We start from the raw sequence: 20,267 nt of genomic DNA, 5'->3' as shown, positions 1-20,267 counted from the left end.
AACGGCCCCCGCCGCCCATGGAAACCCAGAATCCAGTGCTGCCGTGACGGAACCTGCCGCTCATGTCCTGAAGCTGGTTTCTGATACGGCGGTTATAATCATAGGGAAAAGAGGATGCTGCATGTGCCCCGTTGTGCAGAAGCTCTTACAGGGTCAGGGAGTCAACCCTCCTTTGTACGAATTCGACGACGAGCACGAAGCTATGGTGGCCGCAGCGCTGTCAGGGATGGTTGTTGGCGGCGGCGCAAAGGTGGTGGAGTTCCCGGCGGTGTTCGTGGGTGGTAAGTTTTTTGGTGGATTGGAGAGAGTGATGGCGGCTCATATCTCCGGGGAACTTGTTCCTGTACTCAAACAAGCTGGGGCCTTGTGGCTTTAATTTTGAGCCTTTTCAATACTATGCATGCCTTAACCAAATTTTCTATATACAATTCTACCTAAAAAGAGAAATTCATATTTCTCTTGTTAGGGTTTGTTTTCAAAAACTGAAATTGAGATTGAGACCGATTTAATATTGTGTTTGGTGGTCAAATATTGAAATTAAAATTTTAATCATTTTAGTTCTTTCAATCTCTTTAGAAAATATAAAAAGGCGAGATTAAAATTTTTAAAATTTGAGATTAAAACTCAAATAATATATTAAATATTATACTTAAATATAATTCAATTAAATATAATTCAATTCAGTATATTTTATATTTAATATAATATAAAAACTTAATTTAGTTTCAATCTCTATCTTTTAATCTCAGTCTCAATCTTCCTTTTAAATATGGTGTTGTTTTTATCTTTTTTTATGTTGAATGGTATTATCTGAATATTGTATGCAAAATAATTGAAGAGCAGAAAACAAGAATGATGTTCTCACAAATCAATCCAAGTGCATGCAAAGTACCATGATTTTGGTGTCCAACAATATTATACACTTTTTTTCTATTTTGTTGTTAATTACTGTTAGTCAATCTATTAAATAATTCTCCATGTATCTTTTCTTAGCTAGAGATAGAGGCATAGAGCTATGAATTACTTATAGCAGGACCATATACTTGGATAATTTTGTATTGAATATTTGAATGAGAAGAAGAATATTATATAATAACCTTATTGCAAAACCGTGTGAGGTGAAAATTTGTGGTTCACACTTCACTACTATATGTTTGCATGGTTCTACTTCTACGTAATAGCTAATAGTCAATAGTCTTTAATTTGTCGCCTATGATTATGGATTAACCTTAATTCAGTGGATGTATATACCAAAGTACTGATAGATGATTAGAGAAAATTAAATAAATGTTTCCGCCAGTCAGTTTATCTTCATATTTTGGATTTTTCATCCAAATAGCTAATCAAGTGATGCTAAAGCCAAAATTTTAGAAATTTTAGACAGTATTGCTTTTCCCTTGCTAGCTAGAAATTTTAGAGGAAGTTGAGAATTGTTTTTTTCAAAATTTATACTCTATCATATATTCATATGGAGTAAAATAAAACATCGAGCAACGTTCAAGTAGCTAGGAACCGATCATATGCGATATCATGCGTAAATCTACACCACTTTATTTACCCGTAAATATATATAATATGAGTAAATTGTTTGTTTATTTTAATGGTTACGTTGCTGAGTCGAGTCATCCTGTAAATATAGAACATAGTATACATGTACATCCCAAAATCCAGTTGAAATTCATTCACAGCATATGCTAAAAATATATGTACAAATAAAGACACACAAAGTTTGTTTCATATCATATTAAAAAGTTTTTACCAAAGAGGCCATTGGCCAAAAAAGATACAGACAAAAATAAACAAAAAGAAAATTCTCATTAGCTTCCATATTGATATGCACCAAATCTTTATTTCTAAATTAGTGTGTTTATATTTAGTAGTTGTTAGCTGATAGCATCAATTAGTATAATTAGAATAAGAATGTGTTTCTCTATTTTTGGTCTGTATCTTTATTTTCCTATTTTGCAGATATGCAGTTAGTTTTAGAAGGATGGGTTTTTGGTTTAAGTTGCAGGTCTCGATGTATATATGTTGAGAACACATTCTATCAATAACAGACTTTGGCACATACATTATCATTTTAGCATGGTATCAGAACTGTCCAAATTCTGATATTCAAATCAAGGACAGATCTCCACTGTAAGGATGGCAGCAAAAGAAGGGAATGAAAATGCTGCAAAGATGATTGTAGAAAAGACTGAAGGCGATGGAAGCAAAAAAACTCCATCACCTTATGAGCTGAGTGCAAGTGACAACCCTAAAAATATCATCACACAGGTACAGCTGAGAGGTGAAAACTATGACGAATAGGCTAGAGCATTGAAGATATCTCTACGGGCTCGAAGAAAGTGGGGGTTTATTGATGGAACCCACAAGGAGCCAGCAAGTGATGCTCCAGAATTGAAAGATTGGTGGACTGTTCAGTTCATGATTGTGTCCTGGATCCTGAATACCATTGAGCCTAGTTTGCGCTCAACTATGGCATATGTGGAAAATGCGAAGGACTTGTGGAAAGAAATAAAAGAACGCTTCTCTATAACAGCTGAAGGCAGAATTGACGGGATGCAAACAACAGGGAATGTCCATGGTAAATTACTATGGAAAACTGAAAGTTTTGTGGGATGAGCTGGCAAATTTTGAGCAAATTTCAAGATGTGTGTGTGGAGGATGCAATTGCAATCTTGCATTACAATTTGACAAATACAGAGAAGAAGAAAAGGTTCATCAATTTCTGATGGGGCTGGACGATGTGGGTTACGGGACAGTTCGGTCCAACGTTCTAGCAACAGATCCCCTGCCTCCACTGAACTGAGTTTATGCTATGATGGTGCAAGAAGAGAGAATGAAGACAACCACTAGATCGAAGGAGGAAAGAGGTATGGTAGTAGGCCTCGCTGTCCAGACAGGATACAAACCAAGGGGAAGAGGTAAAGCAAAGGACAAAACAATTATGTGCTCTCATTGTGGGAGGTCTGGCCATGATACAAAAGGGTGCTTTCAACTTGTTGGATACCCTGAATGGTGGGGTGACCGACTGCGAAATGAGGGCCGAACCACTGGAAGAACCCAACAAAAATCGGGTGGAAACCGAGGAAAAAAAGGATAATTTCGTGCAAATGTGGTACATGTCGGAACCGAAAGCGGGATCAACTCAAGCGCAGAAAAACAAAAACTTGAGATGACAGAAATCAGCGAAGAGCACTGAAAAATGTTAATGGCAGCATTAAATTCACAAAAATCAAATGATCGTGGAAAAATGACCGGTAAAAAATTTTGGAAATTTTGGATTGTGGATAGTGGTGCTTTTAATCATATGACAGGGACCTTGAGAAACTTGTGTGAATTGCGGGACATACAGGGATGCCCAGTTGGGTTGCCAGATGGAGAAAAAAGTGCTTGCTAACAAGGAAGGAACAACAATTCTCGATGGAGGACTAAGACTTAAAAATATTTTATACGTGCCACAATTGAGATGAAATTTAATATCAATATCACAATTAAGTAATGAAGAAGAATGTGTGGCGTTGTTCACTAACAAATTTTGTCTATTGCAGGACCTCACTTCGAGGATGCCGATTGGAGTGGGTGAACGGAAGGATGAACTTTATTTCTATCGCGATGTAAGTGACATAAAAGTATTTCAAGCTGGTAGAGATTCTCAACTGGAATTGTGGCACAAGCGTCTCGGACATCCGTCTTATAAAATTGTTCAGATGATTTCAAATTTGGGCAACTGTAGTAGAAGAGAGTGTTTGAATAAAACTTTTGAAGTGTGTGAAAAATCCAAACAAAGTATAAAAAAAAATTTCCTTTGAATAATTGTCATGCTTATGATAATTTTGAATTAATACATTGTGATTTATGGAGACCTTATAGAACTCCTTCATCTAGTGGTGCTTCATATTTCTTAACAATCGTTGATGACTATTCTCGTGCTGTATGGATTTACTTGTTGTGTGAAAAGAAAGAAGTGTCACAAATTTTGATAGATTTCTTTACACTTGTGGAAAGGTAGTATGGGAAACGCGTTAAGAAAGTGCGTAGTGATAATGGAGCTGAGTTTATGTGCTTGAAATCATATTTCTTGAAAAATGGGATCATGCATCAAACTTCGTGCGTAGGGACACCACAACAAAATGGTAGGGTTGAAAGGAAGCACATGCATATCCTCAACGTAGCACGTGCACTTCGATTCCAAGGGAGCCTTCCCATTAGTTTTTGGGGAGAATGCATTCTGACAGTCGGTTATTTGATTAATCTGCCACATTCATCTGTCCTCAATGGAAAGCCTCCTTATGAAGTTGTGAGTGGAAAATCCCCTTCCTATGCACACTTAAGGGTATTTGGGTCCCTGTGTTATGCACATAACCAAAATCGATAAGGAGATAAATTTGTTAGCAGGAGCCGTAAGTGTGTGTTTGTTGGTTATCCTCATGGCCAAAAAGGGGGTGAAAATTGTTTGATCTTGACAATGAAACATTCTTTGTCTCACGTGATGTGAGGATTGTTGAAGATGATTTTCCTTTTTTCATTAAAACCAGTGCTTCTACAACGGGTCTAGCTACTACCATTGAGAATGAAGTTCTTGCTGGACTTGGTGCACTCAATGAGGAAGAATTAGGGCCTAATTGCCAGATTGGTCAAATTAGGCCCAATGACCACACGAAGCCCATCAATACAAAACAAGGTTGTAGCATCTCAACACAAAGAGACACCATCGATACTCACAATGATATTGGGAGTTTGGAGGCCACTTCATTGTCGGTATCGGCCGCTCCTTCCACCACCGTCTCCGTCATGCCTGAACCTACCACCGTCGCACCACTTAGAAGAGGACATCGACTGAAGATACCATCTGTCAAGCTATGAGATTTTGTCACTTGCACCACAGTACCTCCCAATCCATCAAGTCGTTCTCCCTCTCCATCGAGCTCCTCATGTACGGTCTATCCTTTGGCAAACTATATGAACTGTGAAAAATTCTCTTCCTCCCATCGCATTTTTCTCACAGCTCTTCAAGATGAGCAGGAACCTACGCTTTTCTCCAAAGCTATTCGAGATGCACGTTGGAGGGACGATATGGTTGAGGAGATTAATGCCCTCCAACGGAATAGAACTTGGGATTTCACACCTCTTCTTGTCGGCAAGAAAGCTCTTGGCTGCAAATGGATTTACAGAATCAAGTATCATTCGGATGGTAGCATTGAACGATTTAAAGCTCGTCTTGTTGTCCTGAGAAATCATTAAGTGGAGGGAATAGACTACACAGAAACATTTGCTCCTGTGGCCAAGATGGCTACTATCCGCACTATTTTGGCGGTAGCTGCAACTAGAGACTGGGAAGTCCATCAAATGGATATTCACAATGCTTTTCTACATGGTGACCTTGAGGAAGATGTGTACATGAAACCACCGCCTGGGTTCTCGCTGTCACAAAAAGGACTGGTATGTCGCCTTCGAAAATCTATATATGGCCTTCGTCAAGCACCTCGTTGTTGGTTTGCTACTCTCTCTACTGCTCTAGTTCAGTATAGTTTTCAATACTCAAAGTCAGATCATTCTCTGTTTGTTTTTCGAAAAGAAAATGTACAACTTGTGGTCCTGGTGTATGTTAATGATCTTGTTATTGCGGGAAATGATCATGTGGCCATTTGTAGTTTCAAAAACTATCTTCACCGTTGCTTCTATATGAAAGACTTAGCAAGCTGAAGTACTTTTTGGGAGTAGAAGTCGCGAGATCTCCCATAGGCATTTATTTGAACCAGCGGAAATATGCCTTAGACATAATTGCCGAAATTGGGCTTCTTGGGGCTAAACCGGCTCCTACTCCTACGGAAGATAATCATCGATTGGCCTTAGCTACGAGGCCACTACTGTCTGATCCTACCCAATATCGCCGCCTTGCTGGGCATCTCATCTACTTATGTTTTACCTTGCTCGAACTCTCATATAGTGTTCATGTTTTATCTCAGTTTATGCAACAACCTCGAGAGGAACATTGGCAAGGTGCTCTTCGAGTTGTTCGTTATTTAAAAGGTCAACCTGGTCAAGGTATTCTTCTGCAACGGGACTCTGATCTGCGCCTCTATGGTTGGTGCAATTCAGACTGGCAGGATACCCACTCACACGCAAATTTCTTACTGGTTGGTTCATTTCTCTTGGCCATTCCCCGATCTCTTGAAAGACAAAAAAAACAACTCACCGTCTCTAAATCCTCTGCTGAAGCAGAATATAGGTCTATGGCCACCGTCACCTGTGAACTAAAATGGCTTAAGGATATTTTGACTTGCTTGGGTGTTCCTCATCCTACGCCAATTTCTCTTTTTTGTGACAGTCAAGCTACCCTTCATATTGCCAAGAACCCGGTCTTCTACAAAAGAACGAAGCACATCGAAGTAGATTGTCATTTTATTTGTGATGAGATTCTTCATAATCACATTTGTCCTTTTTATGTTCCCACTCAAGAGCAGCTGGCTGATATATTCACTAAGGCACTTGGCACAAAACATTTTGTTTCATTGCTTAACAAGTTGGGCATTCAAAATCGCCATGCTCCAACTTGAGGAGGAAGGGGTGATACGCACCAAATATCTATTCCTAAATTAGTATGCTTATATTTAGTAGTTGTTAGCTGATAGCATCAATTAGTATAATTAGAGTAAGAATTTGTTCCTCTATTTTTGGTCTGTATCTTTATTTTCCTATTTTGCAGATATGCAGTTAGTTTTAGAAGGATTGGTTTTTGGTTTAGGTTGCAGGTCTCGATGTATATATGTTAAGAACACATTCTATCAATAACAGACTTTGACACATACATTATCATTTTAGCACATATCCACAAGAAAAAGGCATGACTGCTTCTCCCTTTCCTTCACTCGGCCTTGTTCACTTGTCGTCGCTGGTAGTGGTAGCACCGTAGCAGGTTACATACACCGCCCTGCACTCTACCATAATAATCATGGACAAACTTTTTTCTTTTTTTATTTCTTTTATGGAAAGGGTGGGAAAAGGATTCGATCCCTCAATAAAATATCCATTTTCATCTTTTTTTTTCATGATAAAAATTAATTCGTCATGAATTAGAATTCTATTTAAAGATTTATTGGCCAATAAATTACTATCTATATAAGACGGTATTCAAATCTCTAACATTTGGTTAAATAGATTAAACTAACCCATCTTGGTTATTTTTATTTCTATTTTATATTTTGTATTTCGGCTTTGGCGTTTTATGTACAAAAACACATTTGGGCCTAAATCTTGGGCTCAATAAAATCTTAACTACCCGTAACGGAGGTATTCTAAACTTTTGAAGGGCTTTACTAATATATACATCTCCGTCCGATAGACCCATACCCATCAGGCATATTACATATATATAGCAATTAAGATATGAAGAGGTCAAGCCCAAAAAAAAAAAAAAGATATGAGGAGGTTAGCCCCATGACCTTACGACATAGCCAGTAACTACTCAAACTAGTGAACCAGTTTTATTTCTAAGAACAAACATATTGTACAATTAAATAATTAAGGATAAAGTATATTTTTTGTCCTTAAAATTTGACAAAAATTTTAAAATTATTTCTAAATTTTATTTTGTTTTAATTTTATCCTAAAAGTTTTCGATTTGCATCAAATATACTCCTGACGGCTAATTTTTCAAAAAATTTAAGATCGATTCAACAACAATTTCATAAAAACAACCCCTCAACACAAGCAAATCAACCATAAATTTCATACATTATTGTTATATTGGTCTTAAATTTTTTGAAAATTTAGCCTCCGAAAATATATTTGATGCAAATCGAAAATTTTTGGAACAAAATTAAAACAAAATAAAACTAAGGGGTATTTTTAAAATTTTTGTCAAACTTCGGGACAGAAAATATATTTACCCAATAATTAAATATTTTCATCATTTTTTCCTAAACTACTAAATCATTTTCCCTAATGGACCTAGCCAAAGCATTTGTTATCCTATGTCTAAGCATACATGTACAAGTAAAGCATCCAAATGAGTAAGAAGTATCTCCATATCTACAATGTTTTTGGTATGGTGTGATATCGGTCTTCCCTTGTTGCAGTGATGCTCTTCCATGCTTCTAAGGAGTCTAAATTAATATCTTTTGTTGACATAATATTTTAAATTGATTCGATATAATGTATTATTATCGTATTTTAAATATTTTTTTAATATTTTTATTTTTACTATTTAAATTTTGACAAACATACTAACAAAAAACTATTTTTATGAAAAGAAAATTTTTCAAATACTTTAATAATATTCAAACAAACTTATAATTTATAATACACAAAATTTAGGGTCAGTGTACTTAAAAAGGGATTAATTTCTCGCTAACTAAGAAACATATATTGGATATATTTTTTTAGATTTAACTCTTTGGACATAAAATTTAGTTAAATTAATTTATTGATTAATTTATTAATCTATTTAAATAAATATTATAAATTTAAATCATATTTTACGTATGCAATAATTTATTGAGCAATAATAAACTCAGAATCGCAGCAGATAAATAGAGCTTAGTATCGCACCGAATTAGCCTGTCGGACTCGATGATACGAATGGGGAAAAAAAAAAAACTCCGGCCTACGAGTTATGACTCGTTGCCGTGTTAGCTTTATACGCACGCTGTGCTTCCAAACCGCAACACAAATAAAAAGCGAACATAGAGACAGCAAGCGCTACTAGTCTCTTCGTCTCTTTCACTTTTTCCTCTGTCTTTCTTTAAACCCTTGCTTTTGGTTTTCCCTCCCCAATTTTAAACCTCCCTCGAAAGACAGTTTGTGGGAGAGAGAAAAGAAAAAGGCAAAATTGTTTTATTTTATTTCCAAATAACAAAAACCAACAACTCTTGGTACGAACGAAGAAGAATTCCCAATTATAAGAAGAAAGAACAACGAAGGCGCAAAAGGAAAAAGAAAAGAAAAGAAACAAATCACCATGATGCAAAGGCTTTTCAGAGGCAGGGGTGTACTGCGATGAGAAGGGAAAGTTTCGGATGGATCCGGAAGCGGTTGCGACCTTGCAACTCGTCAAGGAGCCCATCGGTGTCGTCTCCGTCTGCGGACGAGCCCGCCAGGGCAAGAGCTTCATTTTGAACCAGGTAATTCCCACTTCTTCCAATTCGACGGCAATTTCTGCGGTTTGCTTGAGTTTAGGGTTTTGTATTGTGGTGTACCTGTTGTAAATTAGGGTTTTTGTATGACGGTGATGGTTACTCGGTTTATAAGTGTTGATTGCCTTGCATTTATGCCAAAATATCAAGTGCATTATATTCTGTTGCGATTAGCCTCTTGTTGAATGGTACGCAGGACCATTGTTGACCATTTAGTTGACCACAGTGGAGTGTCTACTCGTGTTCTGGTTTGTGTGCGATTATAACGTTGTGGGATTGTGTGTCCTTCTGTCATCATTGGAAAATCTCGGGCAAAAACTTCTTGCTAATTTATACTACCGTATGTACAAGAGAAAGAATGTGATAAATTGGCAATCTAATTGTTTACTTGACTGGGGTTTTGAGCTATTGCTCTAGTTTTTGTATCTTTATGATTTATGAAATATAGCTTCGCAGGGAATAGTTTCTGCGGGCTTTATTATTATAAATTTGTGGCTAACAAATTTTGCATTGCAGCTTTTAGGAAGGAGTAGTGGATTTCAAGTAGCCTCAACGCATAAGCCATGTACCAAAGGGCTTTGGTTGTGGAGTACACCTTTGAAGAGGACTGCTCTTGATGGAACAGAGTACAATCTCCTGCTCTTAGACAGTGAAGGAATTGATGCATATGATCAAACGGTTGGTCTTTCAGTTTCCATGCAATCGATACATGCTTTCTGATCGTTTTTATGTTCACCCATTATTATTTTTTCTATACAGGGGACATACAGCACACAGATATTCTCATTGGCTGTACTTTTGTCTAGCATGTTCGTATATAACCAGGTAGGGATAGACAACTGCCACATATATTTGCTCAGGCATAATTGCTTTATGACATTTCAGGATCTGTTAACAGTTACATAGGGATTTACTACCAGCTTTGTTCCCCTCTTTCTGGATTCTTATGGAAGTTAAAACGATGTTTTCCTTGTCCAGATGGGTGGTATAGACGAGGCTGCTCTTGATCGTCTTTCTCTTGTTACTCAAATGACAAAGCACATTCGTGTTAGAGCATCTGGAGGAAAAGCTTCTGTATCAGAACTTGGACAGTTTTCCCCTATATTCGTTTGGCTTTTAAGGGTAAGTTGTGTGCTTATGTTTGGAATGAATGTCACAATATTTTTTTTTTAAATTTTATTTTTAAAATTGTATCATAGCTTACCCTATTCTCACTGACAACTCGCATGTTTTTCCCTCTTGTTGGCAGGACTTCTATTTGGACCTAACAGAAGATAACAGAAAAATTACACCCCGCGATTATCTGGAACTTGCTTTAAGGCCAGTCCAAGGGAGTGGAAAGGATATAGCTGCTAAGAATGAGGTATTTTTCCACCAACTATTTTACTTGTTTGTTCAAGGAAGCAGCTGTATATTCATGGATGTTATAGTTTTTAGGAATATTCTATTAGTATCACCCACGTACTCTATCCATTTTGCTTTACCTATCTTATATATTCTTTTTATAAGTTCTTTCAACGTATTTTATGTTCTTTCTGGAGTTTCTAACTTTTTGAGAATATCAATCAATAGATTCGAGATTCTATTCGAGCTTTATTCCCAGACAGGGAATGTTTCACCCTTGTGCGACCTTTGAACAATGAAAATGATCTACAGCGACTGGACCAAATATCGGTTAGTAACTTATTAGCTACTAAATGCTTCTCTAGTCATTTTGTTATCTATTTTTCTATCATTTTTTCATAATTTGTCTTCAATATGCAGTTGGACAAACTAAGACCTGAATTTCGAGCTGGCCTTGATGCTTTCACTAAGTTTGTATTTGAGAGAACAAGGCCCAAACAAGTTGGGGCAACTATGATGACAGGACCTGTATTGGTTGGTATTACTGAATCGTATTTGGATGCGCTCAACCATGGTGCTGTTCCTACAATTTCTTCCTCCTGGCAGGTGAATATTAAATCCTTATATTGTTATTCAGGCTTATATGAGAAACAAAACAGGCTTAATGTATAATTATTGTATAAAAAAGTTCCCAACTTGTCATATATATCAAATATGTTTAAGATTTCAGCTATATGCAGTAATAACGAATAACATGAATGTTATATTTTAGAAGTATTAATAGTTCATTGGATAATATAGGAATATTTTTTAGCTGTCCAATGTTCTACTTTGCTTTCTATCTCCCTTGGATTATGCTTAAGATTGGCATGCTACTAGGGTTGGTCCATTTAAGAAATGCGATTATCAATAAAATGAATCTTTGATTATTGATGTAATTTGCACCCAATGATGTGAAGTAATACTTATTCTTTGCACAGCTAACACAATGTTTTCTAGAACTGGGATATTTAACATGCAGTTGATATATACCAAGAAAATTCCTTTGCATCAACTTAATTTGTGAATCACACGCTTTTTATGCACTTCTTTTTGTTTGAATGATTACTCCTGTTTTGATTCATGCAGGCATACCCATTTAATTTGTGAATCACACTCCTTCTAGGGGAATCACATATTATAATAATTCAGTATTTTGAATTTCATTTGCTTACTGTTGACTTTATTTTGTTGTTTTGCAGAGTGTTGAAGAAGCGGAGTGTCGCAGGGCATATGATTCTGCTACTGAAGCTTATATGTCTTCTTTTGACCGTTCAAAACCACCTGAGGAGGTGGGTATTGTTGTGAATATCATTTTTGTAGGGCGTATTGTTTTCTCTCGTTCCTTTACTAATTGCAGTGCTTGCAGATTGCTATGAGAGAAGCGCATGATGAAGCAGTTCAAAAGTCAATGGCTGCTTTTAATGCAAATGCTGTAGGAGTTGGTTCTGCCAGGAAGAAATATGAGGGCCTACTTCAAAAGTTCTTCAAAAAAGCATTTGAGGTATTTGAAAACATGAGGGTTTAGATATAGCTATTTTTTGTATTAGTTAACACCTTTTCTCTTCCAGTTATGGTTGTGGAAAAATCATCTGTATGCTTTGTCACTTATTGACCAACAGGATTATAAGCGGAATGCATTTATGGAGGCAGACATACAATGCTCAAATGCCATACAGTCTATGGAAAAGAGGCTGAGGGCAGCTTGTAATGCTTCTGGTGCAACAATTGATAATGTTGCAAAGGTAAAATTTAAATATTGATGATACCTGTTAGTTCTGTAAGTGTAAAGATATTCAAAGTTTCAGAATCATCCAACATTTATGCAAGGGAAACTTGGTTAAAAGGGATACCTGAATAGAAGAAAGCTAAAATTTGTGCTGTCTTCCCTTGTAAAAATTAAGATGGCCTTGTTGAAATGGCAACCCAATTTGACATTGTATCTGTTGCAGGTTCTTGATGCTCTATTTTCAGAATATGAAAAGACTGTTCAAGGTCCAGCGAAGTGGCAGAAGCTTTCTGTCTTCTTGCAACAAAGGTTTGTGCGTGTGTGTTAACAAAGCATCTTTTGCGTTCTTGCCTTTTTTTATTTGTTTTTCTGACTCTTAATATGTTTTGTTGCGGTAGTTTTGAAGGCCCAGTGCTTGACCTTGTTAAGAGGCTAACAGATAAAGTTGAATCAGAGAAGAATTCTGTTGCTTTACAATGTCGGATGATTGAAGACAAGATGGCCCTACTGAACAAGCGGCTGGAAGCCGTTGAGAACGAAAAGTCTGAGTACATTAGGCGATATGAGGATGCCATGAATGACAAGAAGAAACTAACCGATGAGTATATGAATCGCATAACTGATCTGCAGGCTAACCGTCGCTCACAGGAGGAGAGGTATTCTAGCTTATTAAAATCACTAGAGTCTGCCAAGCAAGAATCCGTGGAGTGGAAAAGAAAGTGTGAGCAAGCTATATTGAAGCAAAAAGCTGAGGAAGATCAAGCTAGTTCTGAAATAGCAGCCTTAAAGTCTCGGAGTAGTGCTGCTGAAGCAAGATTAGCAGCAGCAAAGGAACAAGCTCAGTCTGCTCAAGAGGAGGCTGAAGAGTGGAAGCGGAAGTGTGATTCTGCTATGAGGGATGCAAAGAATGCTCTAGAGAAGGCAGCTATTGCCCAAGAGCGCACAAACAAGCAGACACAGTTGAGGGAAGATGCTTTAAGAGAAGAATTCTCCGACACTTTGGCTGAAAAAGTGAGCTCTATCTTCTTTGGTTTTTGTTTTGCAAATATCTATTTGTCTAGTAAGACTGTTAAATAAGCACCATTATGAACATATTACTTGCATCTTTAGTTGAAGGTTATATATATTACTGGGTACTGGATATCTGATGTGTTTTGCCATGTTAACTATGCAGGAAGATGAAATAAAGCAGAAGACTGCCAAAATTGAGCATGCTGAGAAGTGTTTAACAACTTTGAAGTTAGAATTGAAGGTGAGATTCTTGGCTTGAGTGTGTTTTTTCCAGAGAATTATTGTTAAGGGCTCATAGTATGACAAGATTTATGTTTATTTATGTTATCATATATATGCGATGCTTCTGGCCAATTTCTATCTTGTTTTTAATTATGGGCATGCATCTCAAAAGGTGTTGATCTTCAATGCCAAGCAAGCTTCCTGGTGTCTGGGCTTTTCCATCTCTTATAATTTCTTGATTTTTGTTACCTTCACTTGACACGGGTTGTAACTTGTAAGTTTGCCCTCCAAAATGGTTATTCTGTAATGCCGTAAGATTTGGTCTTTATCACAACCGATGCTTTCACTGTGTCTATACTGTTCATTCTTATGCCAACAATGTACGTTGTAATCACAATCCACTAGAGATAATGAAATAGAGGATACAACTTCACTATCTTACTTCAGAAGAGCATTTTGTCCATTAATGCTTTTATAGTCAGACTTTAGGGACTAATGCCGTGTTTGACTCTAAATATATCTGCAGGCTGCTGAATCTAAGATAAGGAGTTATGAAGGTGAAATATCATCATTAAGGACTGAAATTAATGAATTGACTGAGAATTTGAAAACAGAAAATGCTAAGGCCCAATCATATGAGAGGGATGCCATCGTGTATCAGCAGGAGAAGGAGCATTTGCAGGAGAAGTACCATTCTGAATTCAAAAGATTTGAGGAGCTTCAGGAAAGATGTAAAACTGCTGAAAAAGAAGCTGCAAGGGCCACTGAAGTGGCTGATAAAGCACGGTCTGAAGCAGGTATGGCCCAGAAGGAGAAGAGTGAGATGCAAAGACTGGCAATGGAGAGGCTGGCACATATTGAGAGGGCCGAGAGGAAAATTGAAGGTTTGGAGAGGGAGAAAGACAATCTGCAAAATGAATTGCAGAGAATTAAGGATTCCGAGAAGGATGCACTTAGCACAGTTGCAAAACTGGAAGAAAAGGTGCAACAGAGAGAGAAGGACTTGGAAATGCTTTTGGATAAAGATAAAACACACAGGCGAAATAATGCTCAGATTCTTGAACAGCTTTTAGAAACAGAACGACAAGCACATACACAGGCAAATGACCGGGCTGAGGCTCTCTCTCTCCAACTACAGTCTGCACAAGCCAAAATTGATTCTCTCCATCTGGAGCTGACTAAGTATCGATTGAATGAATCAGCATTTGATGGTAAAATGAAAGCTCCATCCCATGGTAAGCGGATGAGAGTAGATGATGAATTTGGTGTGGACTCTGTCCAAGACATGGATGCAAGCCCTCAAACTGTTAGGGGAAACAAGAGATCTAAAAGTACACACACGCAACCGGAAGATGGGGGTTCCATTTTTGAGGGTTCTGAGGAGAATTACAGTCAGCATACAAACCAGGAGGATTATAAAAAGCTTACAGTGGCGCAGCTTAAGCAAGAGCTGACAAAACATAACTATGGTGACCAGCTGCTTAAGTTGACTAAACCCAACAGAAAAGATATTCTTGCCCTGTACGAGAAATGTATTCTGCAGAAGTCATAGATACGGGGAAAAGACTTATGTGGGATGCTGTGCGATGGTTGCTTACTTGCTTACATATTAGACTAGAAATGTTGTGCGATGGTTTAACCTTTTTTGCCCCCCGTTTTCTGAGTTCATATTTGCCGAGTGTTTTCTACTTGAATTTGTTGCTAGTAATGATCATCAGACAGGCCATAAAATATTTTGATGGCCCGATCTTTCTTTGCTGAGTGGTCGAGTTAGCTGTATTTATTACATTTTTGTATAGTTTATCATGTATTTATTTGTTACTGTTAACATTGTTTGCACATTAAGGAGTTAAACATTGACAGTAGTTCTTTTTTTTTTATATGCCCAATGTTGTTTCCTGAAATTCAGATTGAAGATCGATTGGTTAATCAATATGGGTTTTCGTGATTCTTAATTTTAGCACAACCTAAAGAAAAAGCTCAGCACATTAGAACCACAAAACAATATCTATCTATTTGTAATATATAAAAATAGATACATAAGTTTATCCACATTACTCTTAAAACATGTTTCTCTTTCTACTAATGTTATGTCAGCAATATCGCTTATTTGACAAGACAAAATTTTAGAATCAAGTACACAATTTTTTCCAAATTACCTATTATTTCCCAATCAGCAAAAAAAAAATATCGATAATTAAAAATTAACCTACAAAGACATTGAATGCATATATAAGTCATTAAAAAAAATACCAATAAATTTATAACCCCCAATAATTAATTTCTATAAATAACTCATTAAATATTATAAACAACCGGTATTATAAATGTTATAATAATATTATTAATCATAATAAATTTTATATTATAAATATTCAAATTTTATAGTATTTGACCTACTTATATAAGTCTCTTATTATTCCTTTAAATAATATCAAATTTAGCACAAAAAATTTATTTTCGAACTACACAACATCTCAAACTTACTCATATATATGACAATTGGTTTATCAAAGTTTGCGTGATTTGTCTATGAAAAATATTAACAACCACAAATGAAGAGGAGCTTCTTTGTTTAAAAATGATTATATTAGATAAAAAGGATACAACTACATTTGTGGCACATGTAATCAAACACCACAATATCCAACAATAAGGTAATTCTATAGGAAATGAATCTTCTCCAATTTTTTTAACACTTGACAAAATACAATGTGATCTCTTAGCAATGAATGGTTAGATTAAACAATGGACATTATTCAGTTTTTTTTTCACTAGAGAGGATCCACTCCCAATTCTATATATTTTTCATAATCTCATCTATTAAATTATTACTTACTAACCCAATACTTATTTCAAATCAAAATGCTACAACAATTTCTGTAATATTTGATGGCGAAGAAAAAAAAGTGTTGGATACAACTGCTTCAAATCTAATAACACTCCAGAAAAGTAATACATTGAAACACCATCCTAATTGAAAAATTTGTGCAACCTTACACTTATATTTGAAATCAAAATAAATGATTTTAATCTAAAAAAAATTGTCAACAATACACTGTTACCAAAACATTTGTTCCAACCAAAAACACTGAACCTCAACACCCATTACAACAAATAAAACAGGTAATACTCCAGAAAAAATTCACTTATTCAAGACATTTTTATTTCTAATTTAAATTATTCATTGATTATAGGAACCAACTTCGCCAATACTAATATCATCAGACGAAGATCACATACCCATCAAGAGATTAAAGAGAAAAAATCATATAAATTCAAGACACATTCGGAAGAAGAACATACATGCAAAGATGGAACAAACAACACAATAAAAAGTACATATAACTCAACAATTCATAAAGAACATGTCTTCACAAGAACCTACGACAAAAAGAAGAAAACAACAATTCTAACAATAACCAATAAAGAAAAAGGAGGACAAACACTACATAAAAAGACTAACTCCATCAACAAAAGCAAATACAAAAATTAAATCACTAAACAAAAGTGTCACTTTGCACAATTCCAACGTCCAAATCTTTTGTACTACAAATTATTTTAAATAAAACACATTTCAAATTTAACTTTAGTTTACACATATTTAATTTAATTCTACAAAACATAGCGATTTCTAATATTTATTATATACTATCATTAATTTACCGTTCCGCGCATCGAGCGGGTCTCATTTTAGTATTTGTATATTAATTGTAGACGATATCATTACACAGAGCTTAGAAGTGTAAAACATCCCAAAAGAATCATGGTAGCAATGATAACACATATGGCTAATAACTTTGAAATGCGTCCCTTGTCCTTCCTTATTACCAACCCTTCAATTATAGGGTAGTTAACGGTAATGATGAAACCTGCAATGAAAAACTGCACAAACATCTTGTCCCAACTACCAACAAATACCGCTCTGTAGACTCCACCCAGAAAGCAACATATATTGATCGTGATGACGGCAAGCATTGGAGCTATGAAGATGCTGGATGCTCGGAAATCATATTTATCCATTTGGTACAGCTGAGTTTGTTCATCATCCGCTACTTTGTTTGTTGGCAAGAAATTTGCTTCTCTTATACCTACTTTCTTTAGCAGTGCATCCAAACACCCGTATAGATGACAAGTAATTGATTTCATCATCCATATCCTCTGCTCATTCATCCATTTGTGAAGTGTTCCTCCTGTTATGAGGACTTCCTCCAAATGATTTAAAAGAGCTGATACAAAGATGAATACAAATATGATGAAAAATGGGTCTCCAACCTGTCAAACAAATTTTCAAAGATTGTTGTTATAGTCTATGAAGCAAATATATGGAAGAATTGTAGGTACGATTTTGAACTGAGATTCTGGTTGAACCAAGATGCAGATATTTGACAGGTTACCTTGGGGTACAAGGGAATTCCATGAAGTAAACAGAGCTGAGGGATGGTGGCAAAACACCATAGAGGGAAGCAATAAAGAGGGAAATATGTGAGTTCTGCAAAACATAGTCTCTGAAGGACTGGCATCCTTGAAGGACCGGTACCATATATAAGAGAGCAATATTTGTTTATACCATTTTCAAATAAACCGCTGTACCATCTAGTGCCTTGGATTAACACATCATTCAAATTTGTTGTAGCTGATCCTAGGAACTGTGTCCTAGATGGTTCACAGAAGACTGAAGTCCATCCATTGCAATGCAATATGAATCCAGTGAGATAATCTTCCACAACACTATCGTATAAGAAACCAACCTGAAAAAAAGGTTCAAAATATGTATATACTTTTTCTAAATGAGTTTTTATGTATATCTGCATTAATGGGACTAAAAAGTTTACCTACCTCTTGTCCCCATTTAGTACTGATTTCATATTCACAAGAAGCCAATAAGTGAGTTTCTCCTTCTAGTAATGCATTCCCACCAGAAGCGGAATCACTTGTGTAGTTTTGAGTAAGTGATTTGATGAACTCATTGGATGAACCAAAATATTCTTTAAGTTGAGTCAGATCAGTCCCTAACATTTAATACTCAGAAAGTGTAAGGAGTTGCAATCATAAGGGCAATGCTCACATCTCAATGAACTGAAATCTTATGCCGAGAAGAAACTAGGAAATTATTGTGTTGAATACCTTTGATATTGAGATTTCCACAAAGTGACACCCTTTTTATATAAAAGCCTGTACCAGACATTACTGGACCCTTAAGCCCGTCCATACCTCTCCATTGAAGCTGAAATGTTGTCAACAAAAGTTTATTTAAGTACACATTTAACCATCATTACCTTGGTTTAAGGGCTATATGAGCGTGGAGCATTGTCATTTACTGTGTGCTTTAGAAACATACACAACCCTTTTATATATAAACAATTGTACTAGATAGCAATCTTGATGCCCTTACCGTGAATATTGATCTCAGCTGACTATCATAGATGTCATTCTTACTGACATTGTAAAATTTCTGAGGAAACTGAACAAAAGCTAAGGAGGATGATATCTTCGGATCAAGGTGAAAACACATGGCGTATCGCGCTGAACTTGGATCATTACAGAACATGTCACAGTCCAAAACTAGAATGTAGGGAGAATTGCTAATCACAGCAGATACTCGGAGCTGCAAGATTATATTTATTATGTAAGATGAGGAAGCATCATCACATGTGTCATATTTGCAAAGCAAATTTTGAGTGTATATATATTTTGGAAGATATGAAGAGTGTAATCATACAAGGACATTGAGTGCTCCAGCCTTGAAATGGTGGGGATGAGATGGTCTTTTCTCACGGGAAACATACACAAGGCGAGGAATTTTGCCATTATCTGCATCATCAAAGATATTACCTTCCATAACCTGCCAAAGTCAAAAGATTTATTCTCTTATGATTGCAAATTATAGATTAACAACAAAAATTCTATTAGCCTATTATGTACCTCAATGCAAGGAGGGTGATCTTGAACATTTATGGTAGGATCATCTCTTGGAATGGCCATATTATCTCTGAATGACACAATCTTTTCCTTAAAGACCTCATATTTTTCCTGCATAACAATTGACTTACATTAAATTAAGTACTGCTATAGCCTACTAAAAACCCAAAACGTCAAGAAAATAAAGATTCAAACTTTCAATTGAACACACTCAACCTCAATCTGCTTCTTATCTTCCACATACAAACTGCTTCTTACAAAATCAGACTCATCATCATCTGAAGAAGAAAAGAAAGCCTTGGGGCACCTGCTCTTAATTCTGTACCTTGTGCAGAATGGAATCCACAACCTTGCGAAGTTGGAAGTCTCCCTCATTGCATGCAAGGTAACAGAGGAACCCCCATCGTCCGAAAGGTACACATTGAGCTTCTCAGGAGGATAATCAAGGGCCATGGCAGATAGGACAGTGTTCATCACCTCAAAAGTAGGCTCCTTAGTATGATCAGCAGTGCATATGAACACATCAACAGCAGGAAGTTTGTGATCTTCAGGCAACCTCTCCGGAAAGACGGTGCGCGAGACGGGACGCCACCGATACGCACGGCCGAGGATCCATATAAAGGAGAGAATGATCTCTGAAGCAAAGACAAGGAGCCATGGAAACAAGAGGCTTTCTGTGGTGTGAGGCGGTTGGAAAAGAAAAGAGAATCTGTAGTAGAACATGAAGCATAAGGCTGTGGAGTGGAGAAGCATGTGGACTCTGTTTGTGACAAGTAAGAGCTTGTGGACATGGCTGCTGTGAAGAGGAGAGTCCTCCATTTCTGTTCCCTACAGACTCTGACATATAATATAATGTTTTA

The 20,267-nt window shown here is 36.4% G+C and overlaps 2 protein-coding genes across 2 annotated transcripts; one reads left to right on the top strand and one right to left on the bottom strand.

Moving 5' to 3' along the window:
* Nucleotides 1-8,993: 8,993 nt before the first annotated feature.
* Nucleotides 8,994-15,350, top strand: LOC107480760 (uncharacterized; the record flags this gene model as incomplete). The annotated part of the gene is given in 14 exon segments (XM_016100929.3): nt 8,994-9,128; nt 9,657-9,818; nt 9,900-9,965; nt 10,119-10,262; nt 10,390-10,503; nt 10,713-10,814; nt 10,905-11,090; nt 11,726-11,815; nt 11,893-12,027; nt 12,146-12,268; nt 12,476-12,561; nt 12,651-13,263; nt 13,427-13,504; nt 14,012-15,350. Coding segments are annotated over 14 exon segments (3,030 nt in total). The 3' UTR covers nt 15,038-15,350.
* A 1,823-nt stretch (nt 15,351-17,173) lies between these two features.
* LOC107480761 (cellulose synthase-like protein G2) lies at nt 17,174-20,267 on the bottom strand. The gene is made up of 8 exons (XM_016100930.3): nt 19,624-20,267; nt 19,411-19,518; nt 19,208-19,330; nt 18,881-19,093; nt 18,613-18,712; nt 18,325-18,497; nt 17,883-18,236; nt 17,174-17,760 (listed from the first exon to the last, which is right to left on the bottom strand). The coding sequence occupies exons 1-8, from the start codon at nt 20,224-20,226 to the stop codon at nt 17,212-17,214; spliced, it is 2,223 nt and encodes a 740-aa protein (XP_015956416.1). The 5' UTR covers nt 20,227-20,267; the 3' UTR covers nt 17,174-17,211.

The sequence above is a fragment of the Arachis duranensis genome, chromosome 3, assembly GCF_000817695.3.
Source record: "Arachis duranensis cultivar V14167 chromosome 3, aradu.V14167.gnm2.J7QH, whole genome shotgun sequence".
NCBI classification, from domain to species: domain Eukaryota; kingdom Viridiplantae; phylum Streptophyta; class Magnoliopsida; order Fabales; family Fabaceae; genus Arachis; species Arachis duranensis.
The sequence above is the reverse complement of the archived record's forward strand: the minus strand, read 5'-3'. Positions and strand labels throughout refer to the sequence as shown.